The sequence below is a fragment of the Pongo abelii genome, chromosome 10 (genome assembly GCF_028885655.2).
Source record: "Pongo abelii isolate AG06213 chromosome 10, NHGRI_mPonAbe1-v2.0_pri, whole genome shotgun sequence".
NCBI lineage: Eukaryota > Metazoa > Chordata > Mammalia > Primates > Hominidae > Pongo > Pongo abelii.
Window position 1 is genome coordinate 49,721,547 of NC_071995.2, and position 21,578 is coordinate 49,743,124.

Here is a 21,578-nt window from a genome sequence, read left to right on the forward strand (position 1 = left end):
TGTAAGAGGGTCTTAATCTCATTTTCCTCTCTGTATTCATAAAAAGGGAATCCTAGAGTCCTTTCTCACCAGTGCTTCTGATGCTGGACATAACTGCAGGTAGCCACAGCCCATCAGTTCCACCTGGACTGGGAATGCGGGAACCTTTTAAGTCCAACTTGCATTTCTCTCACTCTGCAGGCACTGCCTCATGGCCAGGTTCAGATACCTGCTCTGAGTTTCTGTTCTTCTCAGTTTTTCACTCTCATGCAGGTTTAACTTGAGCTTTGGCTTCAGAGGCACCATTTCTGTCCATGTCTGCTCTCTCTTCTCTGTTATGGAGAAATGGTGTGCTAAGCAAAAATATGATTTCAGAGAGTATCTTTCTTTCCTTTACTCTGTAGAGTTGCCATAGTTTGGTTTAGCTGTGAAGTTTCCATCCCAGGCAATCTTTATCCGCTCTCTAGGGTTCAGAGACAGTGCCACTTTAGGCAACTCTGGGCTTTTTGGTTTTCTTTAGTGTCCACCCAGTCTTAAGCCTGCATTTGTCTCCCTAAATATTTTGAATTTAGCATAATGAAAGTAACTGCCTTTCCCTTTAAACCATAACATCACCCCTAATATTTACACAGTTAACATATAGGAGATTTCTTTATTCATTGGATTGGGTATGTGCCTGGAACAGTTTTTGGCATGGGGAAATAACAGAGAACAAGATGAACAAAAGTCCCTAAATCTCTGCTGTTATGGAACTTATAATTGCAATGGCTTAGACTGAAAATAAATAAGTAAACACAATTATCAGTCCGTGAGTGCTGTGAAGAAAATAAAACAGGATGCTGTGCCATAGTGTGCCTGGAGCTGCCACTTTACCTCTCTCTCAGCTTCATTGTTTTATCTGTAAAATGGGGCTAATACAGTCTTGTTATTCGTGGTAGTTCTATAAAGTTGAATTGTAGAACTGAATTACCAAATCTTCAACCATTGCTCCTAGGGGAAACACAGGGTTAGGTTCCTGCGAGCCTCTGGTCACTTTTTCAACCTGTCAATACATAACCTTATTTTATGTGTTTCTTTTTTTTTCTTTTTTTGAGACAGGGTCTTGCTCTGTTGCCCAGGTTAGAGTCCAGTGACATGATCTCACTCACTGCAGTTTCTGCCTCCCAGGCTCAAGCAGTCCTCCCACCTCAGCCTCCTGAGTAGCTGAGACCTCAGGTGTACACCACCACACCTGGCTAATTTTTGTATTTATTTACTTTTTGGTAGAGACAGGGTTTCGACATGTTGCCCAGGCTGGTCTTGAACTCCTGGACTCAAGCAATCCACTCACCTGGGCCTCACCTGCTGAGATTACAGGTATGAGCCACTGAACCTGGCCTGTTTCATGTGTTTCTGTTTATTTTTATTTTTAATTTTTATTTTTTTGAGACAGTGTCCTGCTCTATCACCCAGGCTGTATAGTACAAGAGTGCATCATAGGCCGGGCGCAGTGGCTCACGCCTGTAATGCCAGCACTTTGGGAGGCTGAGGCAGGTGGATCATAAGGTCAGGAGTTGGAGGCCAGCCTGACCAACATGGTGAAACCCCGTCTCTATTAAAAATACAAAAATTAGCCAGGTGTGGTGGTGTGCCTGTAATCCCAGCTACTCAGGAGGCTGAGGCAGGAGAATCACTTGAACCTGGGAGGCGGAGGTTGCAGTGAGCCGAGACTGCGCCACTGCACTCCAGCCTAGGCAACAGAGTGAGACTCTGTCAAAAAAAAAAAAAAAGAAAAGAAAAAAAAAGCATCATAGCTCACTGCAGCCTGAAACTCCTGGGCTCAAGGAATACTCCTTTGTCAGCCTCCCAAGTGGCTAGGATCACACGCACATGCCACCATACCTGGCTAATGTTTTTTGTAGAGATGGGGTCTCACTTGTTGCCCAGGCTGGTCTCAAATTATCCTCCTGCCTTGGCCTCCCAAAGGGCTGGGATTACAGGCCTGAGCTACCATGCCTGGCTTTGTTTCTGTTTAAAGACGCCTTATTTAATACATATTGTTGGTTCATTAACATTGAACTTTACTGACAGCAGCACTATTAACTCATGCCTGAACTAAGCTTCTCTAACATGTATTTTCTCTGTGAGGCATAGCACTATCTTCTTGCACCTAGGAACACTAGACAGCACTTTACTACTTGTGGGGGACCATTTTATACAGCAAAATCATCAATGAAAAGCATGACACTAAATATACTGCAGAAAGGATAACTTGTTTACAGTATGCCAGCTGAAACAAGAAGGCAGGGTGTTGCCTTGTTTGACCTCAGTTGGGAACGCATGTGGTGGGTGTTTCAAATGTGTGACTATTCTGTGCGTGGCTGTCAGTGAGCAGGAAGGTACCATGAATGTTGATATTGGGGTTACAAATAAATTTGCATTAACCTTATTTTGTTAGAACTGTATACAAAAGTGGTAGAAATAAAATTGTAGAATTTCACTAAACCAGAATTTCAATACATGTAGTTAGAAGTCCCATTTCCAGACTGCAAACTAAACATATGCATGTTGAGTACCCACCATGGTGATCTAGGGCAGTGGTCCCCAATCTTTTTGACATCAGGGACTGGTTTCGTGGAAGATAATTTTCCCACGGGGGAAGTAGGGGCGATATGATTTTGGGATGAAACTGTTCCATCTCAGATCATCAAGCACATCAGGCCGAGGTGGGTGGATCACCTGAGGTCGGGAGTTCAAGACCAGCCTGGCCAACATGGTGAAACCCCATCTCTACTGAAAATAAAAAATTAGCCGGGCATGGTAGTGGCGGCACATGCCTGTAATCTCAGCTACTCGGGAGGCCGAGGCAGGAGAATAGCTTGAATCCGGGAGGCGGAGGTTGCAGTCAGCCGAGATCACGCCACTGCACTCCAGCCTGGGGAACAGAGTGAGACTCCTCAAAAAAAAAAAAAAAGAAAAAAAGGATCATCAGGCACATCAAGCATGTTAGATTTTCATAAGGTGCATGCAAGCTAGATGCCTCGCATGCGCGGTTCACCGTAGGTTTCCCACTCCTATGAGAATCTAATGCCGCCGCTGATGTGACAGGAGGCAGAGCTCAGGTATCCGCCTGCCACTTACCTCCTGCTGCGTGGCCTGGTTCCTAACAGGCCGTGGACCAGTACCGGTCTGTGGCCCCAGGGGTTGGGGACCCCTGATCCAAAGGGTCCCTTGACACATATTTGTTGAGCACCTGTCATAGACTAGGCATTGTTACAGGTGTTAGGGATACAGTAGTAAACGAAAGACAAAATTGCCTTCTCTCAGAAAGCTTACCTTCTGCCAGGTGAGGTGGACAATAAACAAAAGTATGAAATGTAAGGCAGTTGTGCCTACCACAGTCCACCTTCTGCCCCTCACTCCCCCAAGATTCCCCATGTTTGGTGTACACACACCTGCTTCAGGTATTCAGTCAAATGCTAGTCTTTGTAGATAGAATTAAGGTCTCAATCAGTTGACCTTTAGCCATCTAAAGGAGGTTATCATGGTGGGTCTGTCCTGATTGAACTAGCCCTTTCAAAGCAGAGAGATTTCTCAGCTGATTGCACAAGAGGAAATCAGATGTTCCAGCTGGCTTGGAAGCAAGCAGACATCCATGTTGTGAACTGCTGATCCCAACAGCCACATGGCAAGGAACTGCAGGCAAACTCTAGGAGCTGAGAGTGGTTCCCAGCTGACAGCTAGGAGGAACATGGGGACCTCAGTCCTTCATCTGCAAGGTAGTGGATCTTGCCAACAACCAGTAAGCTTGGAAGAGGACCCAATCCTAGATGAGAAGGCAGCCCTAACTGGCACTGTCCATGCTGTGCCTGGACTTCTGACCTGTAGGAACTGTGAAATAGTAACTAGGTGGTGGTTTAAAAAATGTATGCATTGGGTGGGGGTGAATCAAATGGTGATGGTGAAAATAGGTAAAGCAAGAGGGGAATAATGAGAAATACCCCAAGATAGGCATGAGGGTACTTGAGACCTGGTGCCCAGCCATCCCATCACTCACATACAAAAATAAATCCTTTGACTACATGTGGCTTTCATCTGACTATAAGTTTTTTCTAGATATTTGTGAGTGGAGGGGAGAGGGGACTGTGGATGCTTTGGAAATAAGTTTTTTAGGTGCTTGGGATGTTTGAGTTGAGGAATCTGGGAATTGAAATATTTTCTGGGGTTTTTTTTTTTTTTTTTTTTTGGTAGTAGAGGACTCACCTTGCCCCACATCCTTTTATATTGCCTTGGTATATGTTTGCATATTACCTTTTATACCTGTAGAAGATAAGATTGAATTGTAATCAGTCAGTGTTCATTTCTGATATCCAGGACGTGCCTAGCACCAAGCTGAATGCTGAGAGGGATCCTGAGGAAAGAGTCTGTCCTTGCCCTTTGGAAGTTTACACACAGAGACCGGCCACAGTGGCTCATGCCTGTAATCCCAACATTTTGGAGAATGAGGTACAGGGGATCGCTTCAGTCCAGGAGTTTGAGACTAGCCTGGGCAATATAGTGAGACCTCGTCTCTACAAAACATTTTTAAAAATTACAAGGGCTTGGTGGCGTGCGCCTGTGGTCCCAGCTACTTGGGAGGCTGAGGTGGGAGGATAGCTTGAGACCAGGAGATTGAGGCTACAGCAAACCATGATTGCACCACTGCACTCCAGCCTGGGTGACAGAGTGAGATTCTGTCTCAAAAAAAAAAAGTTTACACACAAATGGACTTTTTTTCTGCTTGTTGGAACTACCACAGACTATGAGGAGTTCAGGTGACAATTGTAATAAAAGCATCTGATTTGCTGAATGTTTAATATATACTAAAGTATTATGCTAAGCACCTGTGTTGTATTATTTACTCTATGTGGTTATTCTTTGAGGGACTAGGGGCTCTTATTCCCATTTTACAGATGAGAAAACTAGGGCATAGAGAAGTTAAGCAGTGGGTCCAAAGTCTATCCAAGTCTAAAACATGCGCTCTAAATATTGTACTGTACTATAAACTGTGAGTACTGTAAAAGTGACCTTCTAACCAGGCTCTCTGCCTTCAATCTCCCGTTTGTTTTCCATCCTACGGCTAGATCTAACTTTGGAAATGCACGCTGTTTGTCTGACCTAGAGGTTGTGTGGCTTCTAGGATCAACCCTAGACCCCTTAGCTTAGCATTGCAGTCAGTTTCATCTGGTCTTAGTCTCCCTGACTCTTCTTGTCTTTGGCTGGAACCTTGGCATTGTTTGAACTGTCAATTTACTGTGAACCCAGTATAGCTAATATTTTTTCACAGCCCTTTGCCTTCCCTTTTCCTTTTCTCTGGAATGCTTCTCCCCACTTCTCCTCCTAGCCAAACCCAGCGTCCTCCAGTGTGGACCTTTGTCCTCTTGTGTTCTCCCGGTCAGTGATTCCATCCTCTCTGCTTTTCCCCTCAGCCTGTATTGGTAGTTGGAGTTGCACTGTTTATAGTTGTCTTCTTCTCCCGCTCTCCATGCCCAAAGAGTTGGTGCGGGGAGCTGGCTTATTTGTTATATGGCTTTGGCCTGCACAGAGCCTTGCATGTTTTAAGTACTTAATAAGTTTGTTTAATTGAATTAATTCATTTCTTTTCCATCCTCTCGGTAAAATCCTAGGTAAATAATTCCAATTCTGTTTTGCTCTAATTTTATTATAATCTTGTATATATAGTATTTTAATCCTACTCAAAAAATGCCGCAAACATTTGTGAGTTACTTGGAACATCATCATCTCTCTTTCTACCTCACCTCTTTCATCTCTGTTTATCCTACCACCTACCCATTTTATTCCAGCCAAATGAACTTGATCTCTCAACCTCATTAGTTTTATTCTCAGTTTGGCTGATTTCATTTTTCTTTTTTCATTGTCCCAGTTGCCTGAAACAATCATTCCTATCCCTCTTCTCACTCAAAACTGTGACATACACTGTCTCCTCTCCATTCGTCCATACTATAATAAATAGGTCAGGAAGAAAATACCAGGGATAAATATCCTTCCCTGCTCTATTGAGCCAGAAGTATGTTTATTCAGACTCCAACAAAGAAAACAGTGATTTTACATGTTCATCATAAACTGAAATCAAAGGAGAAATGCAATTTCCTGATTGTCTAAATATGACAGCTGAGTCTGCACACATAGGTCCCAGGAACATTGGACACACTCCCTCATAATGAGGCCCACTCATTTCAGTCTTACCTTGACATTCTCTTGGGCAGCAGATGGGCCCTTGCTAGATGTTCAGGTATTTACAGTCAGCCATAAATTAAGTTGCAATGACAGGTCTCCTTAGCATAAACATCAAACGTCTCTTCTGAGTGAGAACAAAGCTTTCATTCTCTAACTGAGACTTAAGGTTGAACTTGTTTAAACAGCTCTCTAGGGCTGGGTTTGTCTCCAAGTAGAATGTCAGAAAGGCAGTTTGTAGAATGGATATAGTGTGGAGCTGGCTCTCCAAACACCTTTCTCTTATGCAAACCCCATTCCAAGACCTTTTCCCAGATTGGAATTAAATACCAAGTTTATCAAGTGTCTTATTGTTAAATCTGTGTTTCTCCCCACCCCCCACCATACAAATAGCTTCCTTTATTAAGTCAGTTATATTTTTTTCATAAGTGCTTTTTACCAGTACATTTTTTTTGTTTTTTTTTTTTCTATGTACCACCATTGGCACCTGTAAAATTTGACTTTATTATGGCTCGTGGGTACTTGAAAGCTTTTTGTTTTAATGTATTTTTAAAATCTAATTTTGATGATTGTGAAAGGTGAAAATGTAACTTGGGTCTTTTTTTCTTTTAACCAGATGGCATGTGATTGCTTTACTGCTGCAAGATTTTTCTATTTAGGCTAGTTAGAACTTTGCTAGTACTGTATCAGTTCCTAGTTATTGCCTTCCCGTCCCCCAAGAAAGCCACACATTGCCTCTATTTTGTGAACAGTTTAATGCCAGATATTTTTTAACCTGATTCAGATTTTCATAAACATTTTGGCAGTTGTCTAGATCAGTAGCTATTAACAATTGTCTTTCTTTTTAAGACAGCAGAACTCTTAAAAATGAAAATGTAGAAATGTATATAAAGTGAGTAAAAGCTGAGCAACTCTGGCAGAGGCCCCTCTGCCCCTGAAATTATTAGGCGGAGATCTGTTGAGTGAGGTTTATTGAGCAAGGTGCTATTTGCCAGGTGCTGTACTAGATACCAGTGAGAAACTGTTGAAAAGGACACTGGTTTCCTCTTTGTGAGTTCAGAGATTCCTGGACACGATGGAGAGTCTAGAGATTCAGGAAGAAGACAGTTTGAAAAACACTGTAGTTTTTTTTGTTTTTGTTATTGAGATTATATTGTATATGTTGTTTGGCAAATATGGATTTATGGTAGTAGTTTTAAATTGTAGCAAAATACGTATAACATAAAATGTACTATTTTAATTGTACAATTTAGTAGTGTTAAGTACCTTCATAATGTGCAAACCATCACCACTATTTTTTAATTTTTATTTATGTATTTATTTTTTTTTGAGACAAAGCCTTGCTCCGTCACCCAGGCTGGAGTGCCATAGCATGATCTCGGCTCATTGCAACCTCTGCCTCCCAGGTTCAAGCGATTCTCCTGTCTCAACCTTCTGAGTGGCTGGGATTACAGGCATGTGCCACCACGCCCAGTTAATTTTTTGTATTTTTAGTAGAGACGGGGTTTCACCATGTTGGCCAGGCTGGTTTCGAACTCCTGACTGTAAGTGATCCACCCACCTCGGCCTCCCAAAGTGCTGGGATTATAGGCATGAGCCACCACGCCCGGCCGACATTTCATATACGTAGAATCTTAATGTGTGGCTTCTTTCATGTAATATAATGTTTTCGAGTTTCATCTATATTATAGCACGTATCAATAGTTTCTTTTCATGGCTGAATAATATTCCATCATAAATATACCACATTTTGTTCATTCATCATTTGATGGACATTTGGGTGGTTTCCACCTTTTGGCTATTGTGAATAATACTGTTGAGAATATTCATGTACAAGTCTGTGTTTAAACATTAGTTTCAGTTATTTTGTGTATATGCCTTGGAGTAGAATTGCTGGGTTATAGGGTAATTCTAGGTTTAACTTATTAAGGAACCATCAAACTTTTTTCCACAGCAGTTGTACCCTTTTATGTCCCAGCAATGCACCAAGGGTTCCAGTTTCTCTAAATCTTCACCAACACTTATTAAATTTCTTTTTCATATTGTTATGGCCTTCCTAGTTGGTATGAAGTAGTATCTCATTATGGTTTTGATTTGCGTTTGAATTTGCAGTACATTAGAGATGATGTTGAACATCTTTTCATGTGTTTGCAGGCCATTTGTATATCTTCGGAGAAATGTCTGTTCAGGTCTTTTTCCAGTTTTGTTGGTTTTTTAAAAATTATGTTTTTTAGAGAAGGGGTCTTGCTCTGTCCACCCAGGCTGGAGTGCAGTGTTGTATTCTTAGCTCATCGCAGCCTTGAACTCCTGGGCTTAAAAGATCTTCTTACCTCAGACTCCTGAATAGTTGGGACCGCAGGCATGCACCACCTTGAGTGGCTCCTGTTCAGTTTTTAATTGGGTTGTTGTTGAGTTTGAAAAGTTTTTTTTTTTTTGAGACGGAGTCTTGCTCTCACCCAGGCTGGAGTGCAGTGGCGCGATCTCGGCTCACTGCAAGCTCCGCCTCCTGGGTTCACGCCATTCTCCTGCCTCAGCCTCCGAGTAGCTGGGACTATAGGCACCCGCTACCATGCCCGGCTAATTTTTTTGTATTTTTAGCAGAGACGGGGTTTCACCATGTTAGCCAGGATGGTCTCGATCTCCTGACCTCGTAATCCGCCCGCCTCGGCCTCCCAAAGTGCTGGGATTACAGGCGTGAGCCACTGCGCCCGGCCGAAAAGTTTTTTATATATTCTGGATTCTAGACCATTTTCAGATATGTGATTTGCGTATATTTTCTCCTGTCCATTGTCTTTTCACTTTTTTGATATTGCCCTTTGATACACAAAGGTTTTTAATTTTGATGAAGTCCAGTTTATCCATTTTACTTTTGTTGCTTGTGCTTTGGTGTCATATCTGACAGACCATTGCCAAATCCAAGTTCATGAAGTTTTACCCCTCTTCTGAGAGTTTTAGAAGTTTAAGTTTTAGTTGATATATTTAGGTCTTTGATCTATTTTGAGTTAATTTTTGCACATGGTATTAGGTAAGGGTCTGACTTCATTCTTTTGCATGTGGTTATCCATTTGTTCATCACCATTTTTTGAAGAGACTTTTCCTCCCCCCTGTATATTCTAAGCACTCTTGTTGAAAATCAGTTAATCATAGATGTATGGGTTTATTTCTGGATTCTCAATTCCGTTCTGTTGGTTTGTATGTCTATTCTTAGCAACTGTAGCTTTGTTGTAAGCTTGAAATCAAGAAGTATGAGTCCTCCAACTTTATTTTTTTTTCTCCCAAGATTGTTTGGACTATTCAGGGTCACTTGCAATTCCATATGAATTTTGGGATCGGCTTTTTCATTTCTGGAAAAAAACAAAAAAAAGGCCACTGAGATTCTGATACGGATTGTATTGAATCTCATCTGATGTATATAATTTACGTATATGATCATATGTTTACTCTATGTGTAATTTAATTTATGTTGGTGGACAAGTTCGGTTCTCAGTTTTTCAGTATCAGTTTGCAAAAAAAATTCCTCTTGAAAAATAGTATGCCTAAGAAACCCTGGAGGAATATACATCAAACATGTAGTAGTAATTATCTCTGGGGCAGGAATTAGAGGGGCTCTCAACCTCTACATTATATATTTCTGTGGTGATTGAAGTTCTTTTTAAACAAGGAAACATGGATTAATTTGGTAAGCAGGGGAAAAAAAGCTAGTAAAGATAAAGTATATTTTTAAAAACCCTGATATATGATATTCATAATAGCACAACTAACATTTATAGTTTTGGACCCCCCCCCACCAAGTAGAATTCCTCAAAATGAAATATTAGAATTGAAATGCTTAGTAGCAAGTAAGAGCTTTGATGTATTTGATTCAGTGTCAGCAGCTGGGTGGGAGGACAACCAGTAGGTTGGAGATGTTAGAGTACAGACCTGTGGGGAGGATGCGGCTGCATCAAAGCACAATGGGAGGTAGAAGCTTTACTAGATAAAGACAGTACCATGTGAGATCGCTCAGCGAGGTCCTTTCCTTATATGGATGGTGTATAGGTGGGCTAGGGGAGATATGATGCAGACCATCTGACTGGGATAATGAGCTTGGAGAAGCCACAGAATTAGGCCGGACATCAGTGATTAGAGACTGATTATCCAAACACGAACAAGAGAGGAATATAGCAGTTTTGGTTAAGAACCCATCCTTAGGATACGCAGTCTTAGAACTACTTAAGGAAATACACTGAATTTGATCTTGCATATTGGATGAAATCGATTACAGACTAAATTTCAAGTAGTCTGGAAGAGGGAATACTTAGTCTTTTCTAGACCAAAGATGTGTGTATGCCAAAATCTGTGTAGCTAATGGTGTTGGGTTGAGGAGGGGAGTGTGGAGACAGAGGGAATGCATACACAGGACCTGGAAAAGTAGAAGAGGAAAACACTACTAAAAAAGAAAGAAAGAAAGAAAAAAGAATTAACATCACAAAAAGAGACAACTGGAAGTTCTGTGCCTTGCGAGGGATGGTAGGGGTGGCATTCATCACTTGTTAGTATTCTAGCCAGAAATTTGAGCCTGAATCAGATCAAACCTCTAACTCTAGCTAATAGCTTATAGAAAATACAGAGGAGAGAGGAACATGGTAAATGACACCTTGGAGAGTCAACCCAAAAAATCCAGAATGTGGGAAGCTGCAGGACAAATGGCCTAGATTCTTCAACAGGTAACTTGCAAGGAAAAATAACAGCGCAAGGGGGAACCTATAGATTAAAAAAGGTTTTAGGAGATCTCTTAGCTGAGTGCAGTGGAAGAACCTCGTTTAGATCTGGATTTTCATTTTATTTTATTTTTGAGGCAGAGTCTAGCTCTGTCACCCAGGCTGGAGTGCAGTGGTAGAGTCACTGCTCACCTCAGCTTCATTCTCCCGGACTCAAGCAATCCTTCCACCTCAGCCTCCTGAAGAGCTGGGATGACAGGCATGTGCCACCACACCTAGCTGATATTTTTACTTTTTGTAGAGACAGGGTCTCACTATGTTGCCCAGGCTGATCTCAAACTCCTGAGCTCAAGAGATCCTCCCACCTCAGCCTCCCAAAGTGCTGGGATTACAGGTGTGAGCCACTGTGCCCTTCCTGAATCTGGATTTGAGCCAGTTGTTAATTTTTTCAAGGTAATAAAGGATTTTTGAACACTGACTGGATATTTGATTATATTAAGGCTATTGTCAGTTATTTTAGGTATGATAATGATATTGTGGGAAACTGCAATTTAAAATATAACTTGCGGAAGATTGCAATATCAATGACAAAAAATTAAAGGCACTTAAAAACATTAAAGGTAGGCCGGGCGCGGTGGATCACGCCTGTAATCCCAGCACTTTGGGAGGCCGAGGTGGGTGGATCACAAGGTCAGGAGATTGAGACCATCCTGGCTAACACGGTGAAACCCCGTCTCTACTACAAATACAAAAAATTAGCCGGATGTGATGGCAGGCGCCTGTAGTCCCAGTTACTCGGAAGGCTGAGGCAGGAGAATGGCATGAACCCAGGAGGCAGAGCTTGCAGTGAGCAGAGATTGTGCCACTGTACTCCAGCCTGGGCGACAGTGTGAGACTCCGTCTCAAAACAAAACAAAACAAACAAACAAAAAGGTGGTGCGGTGGCTCACGCCTGTAATCCCAGCACTTTGGGAGGCCGAGGCTGGTGGATCACCTGAGGTCAGGAGTTCGAGACCAGCCTGGCCAACGTGGTGAACCCCCGTCTCTACTAAAAATACAAAAATTAGTTGGGTGTGGTGGCGGGTGCCTGTAATCCCAGCTGCTTGGGAGGCTGAGGCAGGAGAATTGCTTGCACCCAGGAGGCAGCGGTTGCAGTGAGCTGAAATCGTGCCATTGTACTCCAACCGGGGTGACAAGAGCAAGACTCCGTCTTAAAAACAGAAACAAACCAACAAAAATATTAAAGGTTGGGGGAAACCTGCTAGAGAATCGGTGGCTGGTGCTAGTGGGAATGTCTGGCATTTAATTGTACACTTAGCTGTATAGGCACTTGGCTAAGAGCTTTATATACTGATTATCTTATTCTTCAGAGCCACCCTATGAAGTTGATTCTCTTAGTTTTCTGCATTTTCTAATTGGGCAGCCCGAGTCCTGTGAGCCTAAGAAACTTGCCTAGTGTTGCTAAGCTAACAAGCGATGGAACCAGGATTTAAGCTTAGGCTGTCTGACCTCAGAGCCCAGGCTGTTAATCACTATGTAATTATATCTCCCTAAAGGTGCTCTCAGTGATAGAGGAGATAGCAGAGAAACTAAAAGAATTATTTCTGGCCGGGCACGGTGGCTCATGCCTGTAATCCCACCACTTTGGGAGGCTGAGGCGGGTGGATCACCTGAGGTCAGGAGTTTGAGACCAGCCTGGCCAACATGGCGAAACCCAGTCTCTACTAAAAATACAAAAAATTAGCCAGAGATGGTGGCAGGTGCCTGTAATCCCAGCAACTTGGGAGGCCGAGGCAGAATTGCTTGAACCTAGGAGGCAAAGGTTGCAGTGAGCCAAGATTGCACCATGGCATTCCAGTCTGGGCAACAAGAGCAAAACTCTGTCTCAAAAAAAAGAATTATGTCTTCGCTTGTGTGGAGAAGCGTGCTATGGAAACATACAAGTCCAAATTATTTCGAAGTGGACAAGTTGTAGATGTTAGATACCTCTCGAGGTAAAGGTTTAAAACCAATCTTATATTCATAGTTGGCTTGTAATAAATGTTATTTTATTCTGAATTTAAGTAGTGATAAATATATGGGACGTTTTAGACCTAAAGAAGTGGGTCTTTGTGGCAAATTGTATTTCCTAAATGACTGCAACTATATTTCCCATCCCACATGTTTTTCTTACAATGTGACTTTGACACTCTTTCCAATAGGCAGGGTCTACCCGTCTCCCTTCCTTGAATTTGGGTGGAGGCTTGACAGCTTTGATCTATGGTATATGGTGGATGTGATGCTCTGTGGTATCTAAGGCTAGGCTGCTAGAAGGATACAGTTTCTGCCAGGTTCGTTTCCTTTTGGGATCTTGCTCTGGAGAAGGGCAGCTGTCATGCTATGAGGAGCCTAAGCTAACCCACACAAAGGGACTACAGGTTGAACATCCCTAATCCAAAATGCTGCAAAATCCAAAATTTTTTTTAGCACCAACGTGCTCAAAGGAAATGCTCATTGAGCATCTTGATTTCAGATTTTCAGATTAGGGTTGCCCAGTCAGGTGTATATGAAAATATTCTAAAATCCCCCAAAATCAGAAATCTGCAATACTTTCTGGTCCAAACATTTTGGATAAAGGATGCTCATCCTGTAGTTGGAGAGGACCACATCAAGAAGAACGAAGGTCCCCAGCCAACAGCCAGCATCATGCGCCAAATGTAAGCGTGAATAAGCCTTCAGATGATTCCAGCCCCAGCCTTGGAGTCTTCCACCTGAAGCCCCAGATGTTGTGGAGTAGAGATAAGCTGTCCCTGCTGCCCTGCCCAAGTTCCTGGCTCATAGAATCCATGCATAGATTAAATGGTTGTTCTATGCCACAAGTTTTTGGGGTAATTTGTTACATGGCCATAGTAACTGGGACAATATTATTTTTCTTCCCATCTCAAAGGACTTTAATGTTGTCATCATAAATGGCCATTTTTGAGCAGATGTTTAGTGTGGACCTACTAGAACTCAGCCCTGGAGATGCAAAGGTGAATGGAACACAGTCTATTTCTTTAAATGGCACTGCAGCCAGAAGACTGTTAAATTGACCTGCTACTCCTATATGTGTAAAGAGATTTCCAGAAAGACCCTGGTTGCTATGCTGATGAGACCTATAATAAAAGTTAGGGCTACTGAATCTAAGAAAACATTATACTACCCACTCGAGAGAAGGTGGCAGTATGGTTTCTCTAAAGCCCAGGCAGGCTAATTGGAATTTTTTATAGAGGTAAGTATGCATGTGAATAAAGAGAAAGACTTGATCTGGACTTTGAAAGACCCTAATAAAGTCTGTACAGGTAGTTATTTTAAAGTCACAAAGGGATTAAAGGAATTTACACTGTGTATAAAGAACTATCTTAGCCAGCGTGGTGGGGTACACTTGTAGTCCTAACTACTGAGGAGGCTGAGGCAGAAGGGATCGTGTGTGGCCATGAATTTGAGGCTGCAGTGAGCTATGACTGCACCTGTAAATAGCCACTGCACTCCAGCCTGGGCAACATAGCAAGACCCTGTCTCTAAGAAAATTTTTTAAAAAGTCTTAAAAAATAAAGTAGGGATAAAGCACCACTTCTGTAATATTGGTAGAGTCACCAATATGAAGTAAGGAATTCATGGTGAAACCTTGAGGTTTCCAGTGGCATTGTTATCCCAGGCTGTAACACACTAAATTCCTGGAGATGAACTGCAGGAAGACATGGTGTGGCTCTTTGGTCAGAAAACCAATAGTGCATTTGATACGAGGAGGGTAAGAATGTGTTGAGAGTGATGTGAATGATATTTGCAGGGTGCTGAATCTGATCACATGAAGGTGTTCCTAGTGTGGCCGTGGCCCTGCTGGCTCTGTGTGCCAGGTGTTGTCAGAAAGAGTGTGGTAGAATGCTGTGTGGTGTTGTGGGGAAAAGATCGGACTTAGACCCTGGAGACCTGAGTTGGAGATGTGCTCCATCGTTTTACTGGTTTACCGCTTGTGAGCCCCTTAACTTCTCCGAGGCTTTACTATCCATAAAGTGAGACAGCTATACCTGCCTCAGCTCCTGAGTTCCTGTGGGGATCACAGGAGAGGATGAAAGTGAAAACTCTTGATACAATAACACAGCGTAGCTCCGCACAGTGTTTTCTTGCGGGAAACAAACTGAAAACATCCTACCTGAATATAAAACTGATGTCTCTGATCCTGCAATCACAGTTGTGTAGAGTTATGGTCTTTGCTCTATCCCAGAGAAACTGGAGGGGGTTGGGATAAGGGCCAGGGAAGAATAATTAAAATAATCGTGGTTGTATTAGGCTATTCTTGTCACTTTGGGCTGTTTGGTGAATTTCTCATCTGGAAAGAGTGCTGAGAAGCAGTTTATGATCAAATCATAAAATCACGAAGAGTAAGGGCAGAACTAGAAGGTTGCCCGGTGAAATTTGAAAATGTCTAGCATACCTAAACAGGACAGTGCTCCACAACCAGTACTAAATTTATGAAATTTATTATTCCCAAGTAGTAATTAAGTTAAAATTCAAAATTACTGTAGCTTCAAAAAAGTTTTAGGTGCACTCCTGGACCTTCATCTGTTAGGACAAACTTAGACATCGTGTGCTGTGCCTCTTCCCTTTCACAGGGGGCGCCATCATGCTGCACTCTCCCATACCGCACCTGGTGAGGGTCTGAGGTGGGATGTTGGGCTAAATGGCGGTGAGTCTGACCCTGTGTGGCAGTTTTTGAGAATTCTTAGCTGGGCTATGGTGTCACTGAGTGGCCTGTCTTTTCTGAGTTCCAGCTGTGTTAGGCGCCTCCATAACACGGAGCTAGACAGTCTGCCCAGGTTGGAACTTGTCAGCCTTACTCAAAACACAGCCTGTCTCATGAATCAAATTTGCATTTACATCCTACCACAAACCACCTTCCAATCATACTTTGGAACCATGTTCAAACCCTGCCAAGGTGGTTTTGTCTTTAGTTTAAATTTGACTAACTTGTTAATGACAAAAGTCTATGCTAGTAGGGCTTTTGTTCTGACCACTTCCTAACTTGTTTATGTATAGAGTGATTTTGTTACTCCTGTGATTTGGTTTTCCGAGTTGTGTTATTTCTACTACGTAATTCTTCCGCCTTAGAATAAGGAGAGTTTTAGGTATGTATTGTTTATATACATGGTGTGTAAAATTTTTAACCTGATGAGTCACTATGAAACAGATTCTAAGAGGCTGTTATCATTAGTCCAGATTTAGCTTTTCAGAAAGAATTGAATTTAGTGTGCGTGGTTTAATGAACTAAGATTTACAGTAAATTTAGATGTTTTTATAATTTATCACTTTTGTTTCAGTGGAAAATGAATGTTAACAGAAGGCTAGCCAAAATGTCTATCTTTAAAAGATGTTTAGGAAAAGGCATATAAAACAGAGCAGAATTGTCCAGTGTTGGGTCAGTGATCAAACAGTGTGAACTTAAAAACAAAACTAGATTCAAACATAGCTGGAAAGGATTTTAGAGGTCATATAGTTCAATCCCTTCTTTCTGGTTAATCATGAGAAAAATGAGGTTCAAAGAGGTTAAATGACTTGCCCAAAGCCATGCAACTAGTTTCTGATAGAGCTGAAACTTGAACAGCAGTTTCTTACTGAAACTTGCCACTTCCTAATTAGTGGTTAAGGAGACACATTTTTACTTGGGCGGTGTTTTTTTGTTTTGTTTTTAGGTTTTACATTGAGGGGGGATTAATATTTATTGAATAGATCTACTGGTTGTTAAGTACTTTAAAAAATATATTAGCTGGGCGTGGTGGCACATGCTTGTAGTTCCAGCTACTCAGGAAGCTGAGGCTGGACGATCCCTTGAGCCCAGGAATTCGAGTCCAGCTTGGGCAACATAACAAAATCCTGTCTCTAAAAAATAGATATATATTTATTCGTGTAATTCTTACATAGCCCTGTGAAATATAGTCATGTGCCGTATAACAGCATTTTGGTCAGTGATGGACCACACTGTTATATGATGGTAGTCCCATAAGATTATAATGCTATATTTTTACTGCACCTTTTCTGTGTTAGATACAAATACTTCTTGTGTTACAGTTGCCTACAGTATTCAGTACAGTTACATGCTGTACAGGTTTCTAGCCTAGGAGCAAGAGGCTACACCACTTAGACTATGCTATCTAAGTTTGTGTAAGTACACCCGTGAGGTTCACACAGCAACAAAATTGCCTAACGCTGCACATTAACAGCCCCACTTTACAGGTTAGGAAACGGGTGCAGGAAGGTTAATACCTTGCTCAAGGTCATGTGGTTAATATTAAAGCTGGCATTTGAGCCTTTCTGACCTGTTCCTGCTATGATCCCCACTGTGGCTCCTAGTGATGGTAATTCTGACCTTTTCAGGGGTATGGGCAGCGGTGGTAGTTATCTTTAAAATATATCTTTTTCATACTTCTCACTCTGTAAAATATGTAATTAGACATAGATATGTGTAGAGTGGCCTTTCTCAGAGGACCCGCAGCTCTTAGCAGTTGCTTGGCTAATCTTCATACCATCTCTGTAAGATAAATGGTGTTTTCTGGTTGGGTAGTTGAGGCCCAGATAGGCTCAGGGACTCACCCAGCGCCTTATCACAAACCCACACGGCCCAGCCCCCAGTTCCGTTCTTCGTCCTGTCTAGCATAGATTTCACCACTTTTGTTCTTTCCTGTCTTACACCAAGATTGTTTAAGTACTTCCCAAAAATAATGAGCCACGTGTGGGTGTGTTCGTTCTCCAGAATGAATCACTGTGAAAGAGGTTGTGAACTAACGAAATAAGCATAAGTATCTGGAAGCAGAGGCTGCTGACTATTCAATCCCTCTAATTGGTGGGCTCTGGAGTGAGCGCTTTTCTGAAAGGCAACTGTGGGTTTGGGCTTGTGTCTCACTGTGCTCAGAATAGTCCTCTCTTGAAGTTGTTACTTTTCCCTTCTTGCTTCCCAAAATAGAACCAATGTTGTTCTCTTTGCTGGACATCACAACACAAATATTGAGAGGTATGCTTTCCATAGGGAACCCCTTTTAAAGTGCCTGAATGTCCCCACTGCCACAAAGGGGAATGGGAGTTAGCTTTCTTGAGTTAAGATTTCAGTGTGAGTAAAAGAGGTTTGGATCAAGTATTCTGAGAGTTTCAGAAGTAAATGTAAAAGCAGAAAGAATAAGAGAGGGAGCAAACAAAGGTATTTGGAAGGGAAAATGAAGTGATTCCTTAGTCTTTTTTGTGTCTAAATGGGTTAGAATAAAAATTCAGGAGAAATTTACTTTTAAAAATCCCTTTTATGAGTTGGATCCTAGTCTAATAGGCACCTACTTTAAATGTTCTGACTTTAAGAAATAACATTACCCAAACTCTTAAGCAAGAGGCTGCATGTTTTGGAATTTCTCCCAGAAGAAAGGGATCTGATGAAACGTGAAAAAATACAACAGGCCATAAGTGAAGATCTGCACTGTCTACACTGTCTATCCACCTGCCAGGGCTGCCTCCTTGGTTTCCTCGGGTGGGACTACCAAGGAATCGGCTCATTTATAGAAAGCCTAAGGAAGGAGGGGTCGGGCACTGAGATATTTAGAATCTGTCTTTGGATTTGAAAAGCCAAGAGATGCCTTTCAGAATATTGGAGGAAGAGACGAAGATAGACTATGTACAGCCTAAATTGGTGAGTTATGACAGGGTAGCTTTTCATGGGACTGCCCATAAGTGTCTCATCTCCAGGGGCCATAGTGTGAATGCATTCCCACTTGTTATCCAGATAGTATTTACTTAGTGTGTGATCTGGGACTCAGTTGGGCCCCCACCACCTCCACCCGCCAATGTGTGAGTGCTTCCTTCAGCACTTCCGAGCCCCAGCCTCAGTGTTCTAGTGGGCAAAGCAACACTCCTGCCCATGCTAAGAGGTCAGAGCTAGGTTAGTCTCATGGGAGACAGTGTTGGGGAGAACCAACTGCCGCTGTCTGTGCTATTCTTGTTAGTTGAATAAATAAAGGATTTCAGATTCCAGGGCTGCTGAAGAGACTTTCAGAGGCGCCAAATTCATTTGCAGTAATTCCCTGTCAAATGGGACATACTTATGTATGATACTTACCCAGCAAAACTCATTAATCCCAGAGGTGATTGTGTACACTGCCTGTTTGAAAAAAATTTGTGTGTGCATGTGTATGTATGCACGCATGCGTGAACACATGTCCATGCTATCCAGGGGCCTTTCAGGATGGGTTAAATGTATTGAGCACTTTAATGCATTATCTCCCTTAATTCTCACAATAACTTCATGAGGGAGGCTCTCAAGTTCTCCTCTTTGGAGGATATCCTTTTTGCCCCTCGTGAATGAGAGGGGCACCTGACTTGGACTTCTAAAGGCAGGAGGACAATAATGGAGTGGTCAGGGAAAGCTTTTCAAAAGAAGTGACATTTGAGTTGAATTTTGAAGGATATGTAAGAATTAGGCAGGAAAAAAGCATTGCAGCAAAAGAATGTGTGAGAGCATGCATGCTGCAGGAAGCCGTGGGTGTGCTTGGTTCCTGCTGGGGGAGATAGGGCTGGTGATAGCTCCAGGAACCCTAGGTGGCTCTGCATGAAGTGGGGGCAGCCCCACATTCTCCAAAAGGAAGATGCTTTCCTCTTGTCAGGCATCTCAATTTGAAGAAAAGGTAGTTCCTCTGTCTCTCACAGGCATAAAGTAGAGCACTTAGAGGATAATAGTGGAGCCTCAAAAGCCTTGTTTGTGAGCTAAATAAACAGGTGAAGTTGTGTTCAGTTAAGGATATCTTTTTGGCCCCATCTCTATAAAAACTGTTTTGGAACATCAGATATGCTAAGGGATTATATTCTAAGTTTGGAAAAGGACCTGCAAAAGATCTCACCATTGATGTCAATGTCTGCTCCCCAATTTCCTGCAGCTCTGCTGTGTGCGTGCACCAGCTGCCTCCAGGCCAACTACACGTGTGAGACAGATGGGGCCTGCATGGTTTCCATTTTCAATCTGGATGGGATGGAGCACCATGTGCGCACCTGCATCCCCAAAGTGGAGCTGGTCCCTGCCGGGAAGCCCTTCTACTGCCTGAGCTCGGAGGACCTGCGCAACACCCACTGCTGCTACACTGACTACTGCAACAGGATCGACTTGAGGGTGCCCAGTGGTGAGTGCATGCCCTTGTTGGGCTAGTGGCTCAGCTTGCAGGTAGGGCACCCCGTCGTTTCATTTTTTTCTACTCTTGCCCACTCACTTGGTTTGACGATAAAGATGCCTTTTGGATGTTCCCCAAGGTGACAAAGGCTGGGGTTTCTCAGGAGTTGCTTTTGTAGATTAGAGGGTGAGGAAGCAGATTTTCAAGTTCGTCCCAGAGGTGCCTGCAGTGTTTTGAGTAGTGGCTTAGCAGCCATAGGCAGCGGTGAGGAGTGGAAGAACCAGGCAGGGATCCCCACGGGAGGATGTGGGACTGATCCAGAAAGAGATGGCCCCAGAGCCGAGCAAAGGTGACTCCTCAAGGGAGGATGATGGTTAGATGTGAGGAGGGAACAGAATAGGAAAAGGCCAGTGACCAAAGCTGAGAAACACCACATACCACCCTTTTGCAAGTCTACCATTCAGGAGGCATTACTGTGGAGCCCACAGGAAAAGGAGAGAAACTAGAGCAGAGCTTAGAGGAGCTGTGGGAAATTAAAGAGCAGAAACAGGCATCTGTGTAGGGCCTGAGGCGGGGATAGTACCACGAAATGCATGAGATTACCAAGTGGGTTGTGGGTTTGACTGCGGAGAGAGGTGCCTTAACTAAAGAAGTTGGGCATTTGAGAGCATCTAGGCAGACAAGACTAACCCAGGAAGATCAGAGAGATCAAGGGAGCCTGAACACATCGACAGGGAAAGGGGTCTTTTTCACTCTTCGCTTTGAGGGAGGTGTTTTTACTCTTTCCCTTGTTTTTACTTCTCATTCTTTCCCTCTCCTCTCTCACTTGACCCAGGTCACCTCAAGGAGCCTGAGCACCCGTCCATGTGGGGCCCGGTGGAGCTGGTAGGCATCATCGCCGGCCCGGTGTTCCTCCTGTTCCTCATCATCATCATTGTTTTCCTTGTCATTAACTATCATCAGCGTGTCTATCACAACCGCCAGAGACTGGACATGGAAGATCCCTCATGTGAGATGTGTCTCTCCAAAGACAAGACGCTCCAGGATCTTGTCTACGATCTCTCCACCTCAGGGTCTGGCTCAGGTACCGAGTTCTCCGGGCATCGTGTCTGTGGTTGGCTTTCATCAGTTTCCCAGCAGGATAGAGTGCTTATAGAGAAGGCTGGGGGCCCTGCATTTGTTTCTACCAGCATTGAGTCATTTGGTTTCCTAGTTCCCCTTATTTTGGAGTCTGACGTGTAATAAGATAAGATAATGAGTTCACAGAAAATCTCTCATTCCCTGGGATTCCCAAGGTCTAGTACACAATTATCCACTACAGAAGTCCTGCCTCTCTAAGCTTTGCAACTGTACGTACATCTATTAAAATTCAGCTGGTTCCACCTGAGCAGTGGAGTGCTCAATTTCAGGGCCCCTTTTGAGAAACAGGAGTGTGCCAGATTCCTGTGAGGTGGTGACAGCTAATCATTGATCTCTGAGCAACCACAAGGGGAGTTTAAGGACATCCAGTAAAGCTTAGAGTTGGGATTTGGTG

General features: G+C 42.9%; 1 protein-coding gene across 3 annotated transcripts in view; it reads left to right on the forward strand.

Moving 5' to 3' along the window:
• Positions 1 to 21,578, forward strand: part of ACVR1B (activin A receptor type 1B) — a 45,757-nt gene that overhangs the window by 4,105 nt on the left and 20,074 nt on the right. For all 3 annotated transcript variants that reach the window (XM_009247748.4, XM_054527263.2, XM_024257180.3), the window contains exons 2-3: positions 19,817 to 20,056; positions 20,880 to 21,128. In XM_009247748.4, the coding sequence (XP_009246023.2) occupies positions 19,817 to 20,056; positions 20,880 to 21,128 (489 nt within the window). The remainder of the gene's footprint in view (positions 1 to 19,816; positions 20,057 to 20,879; positions 21,129 to 21,578) is intronic.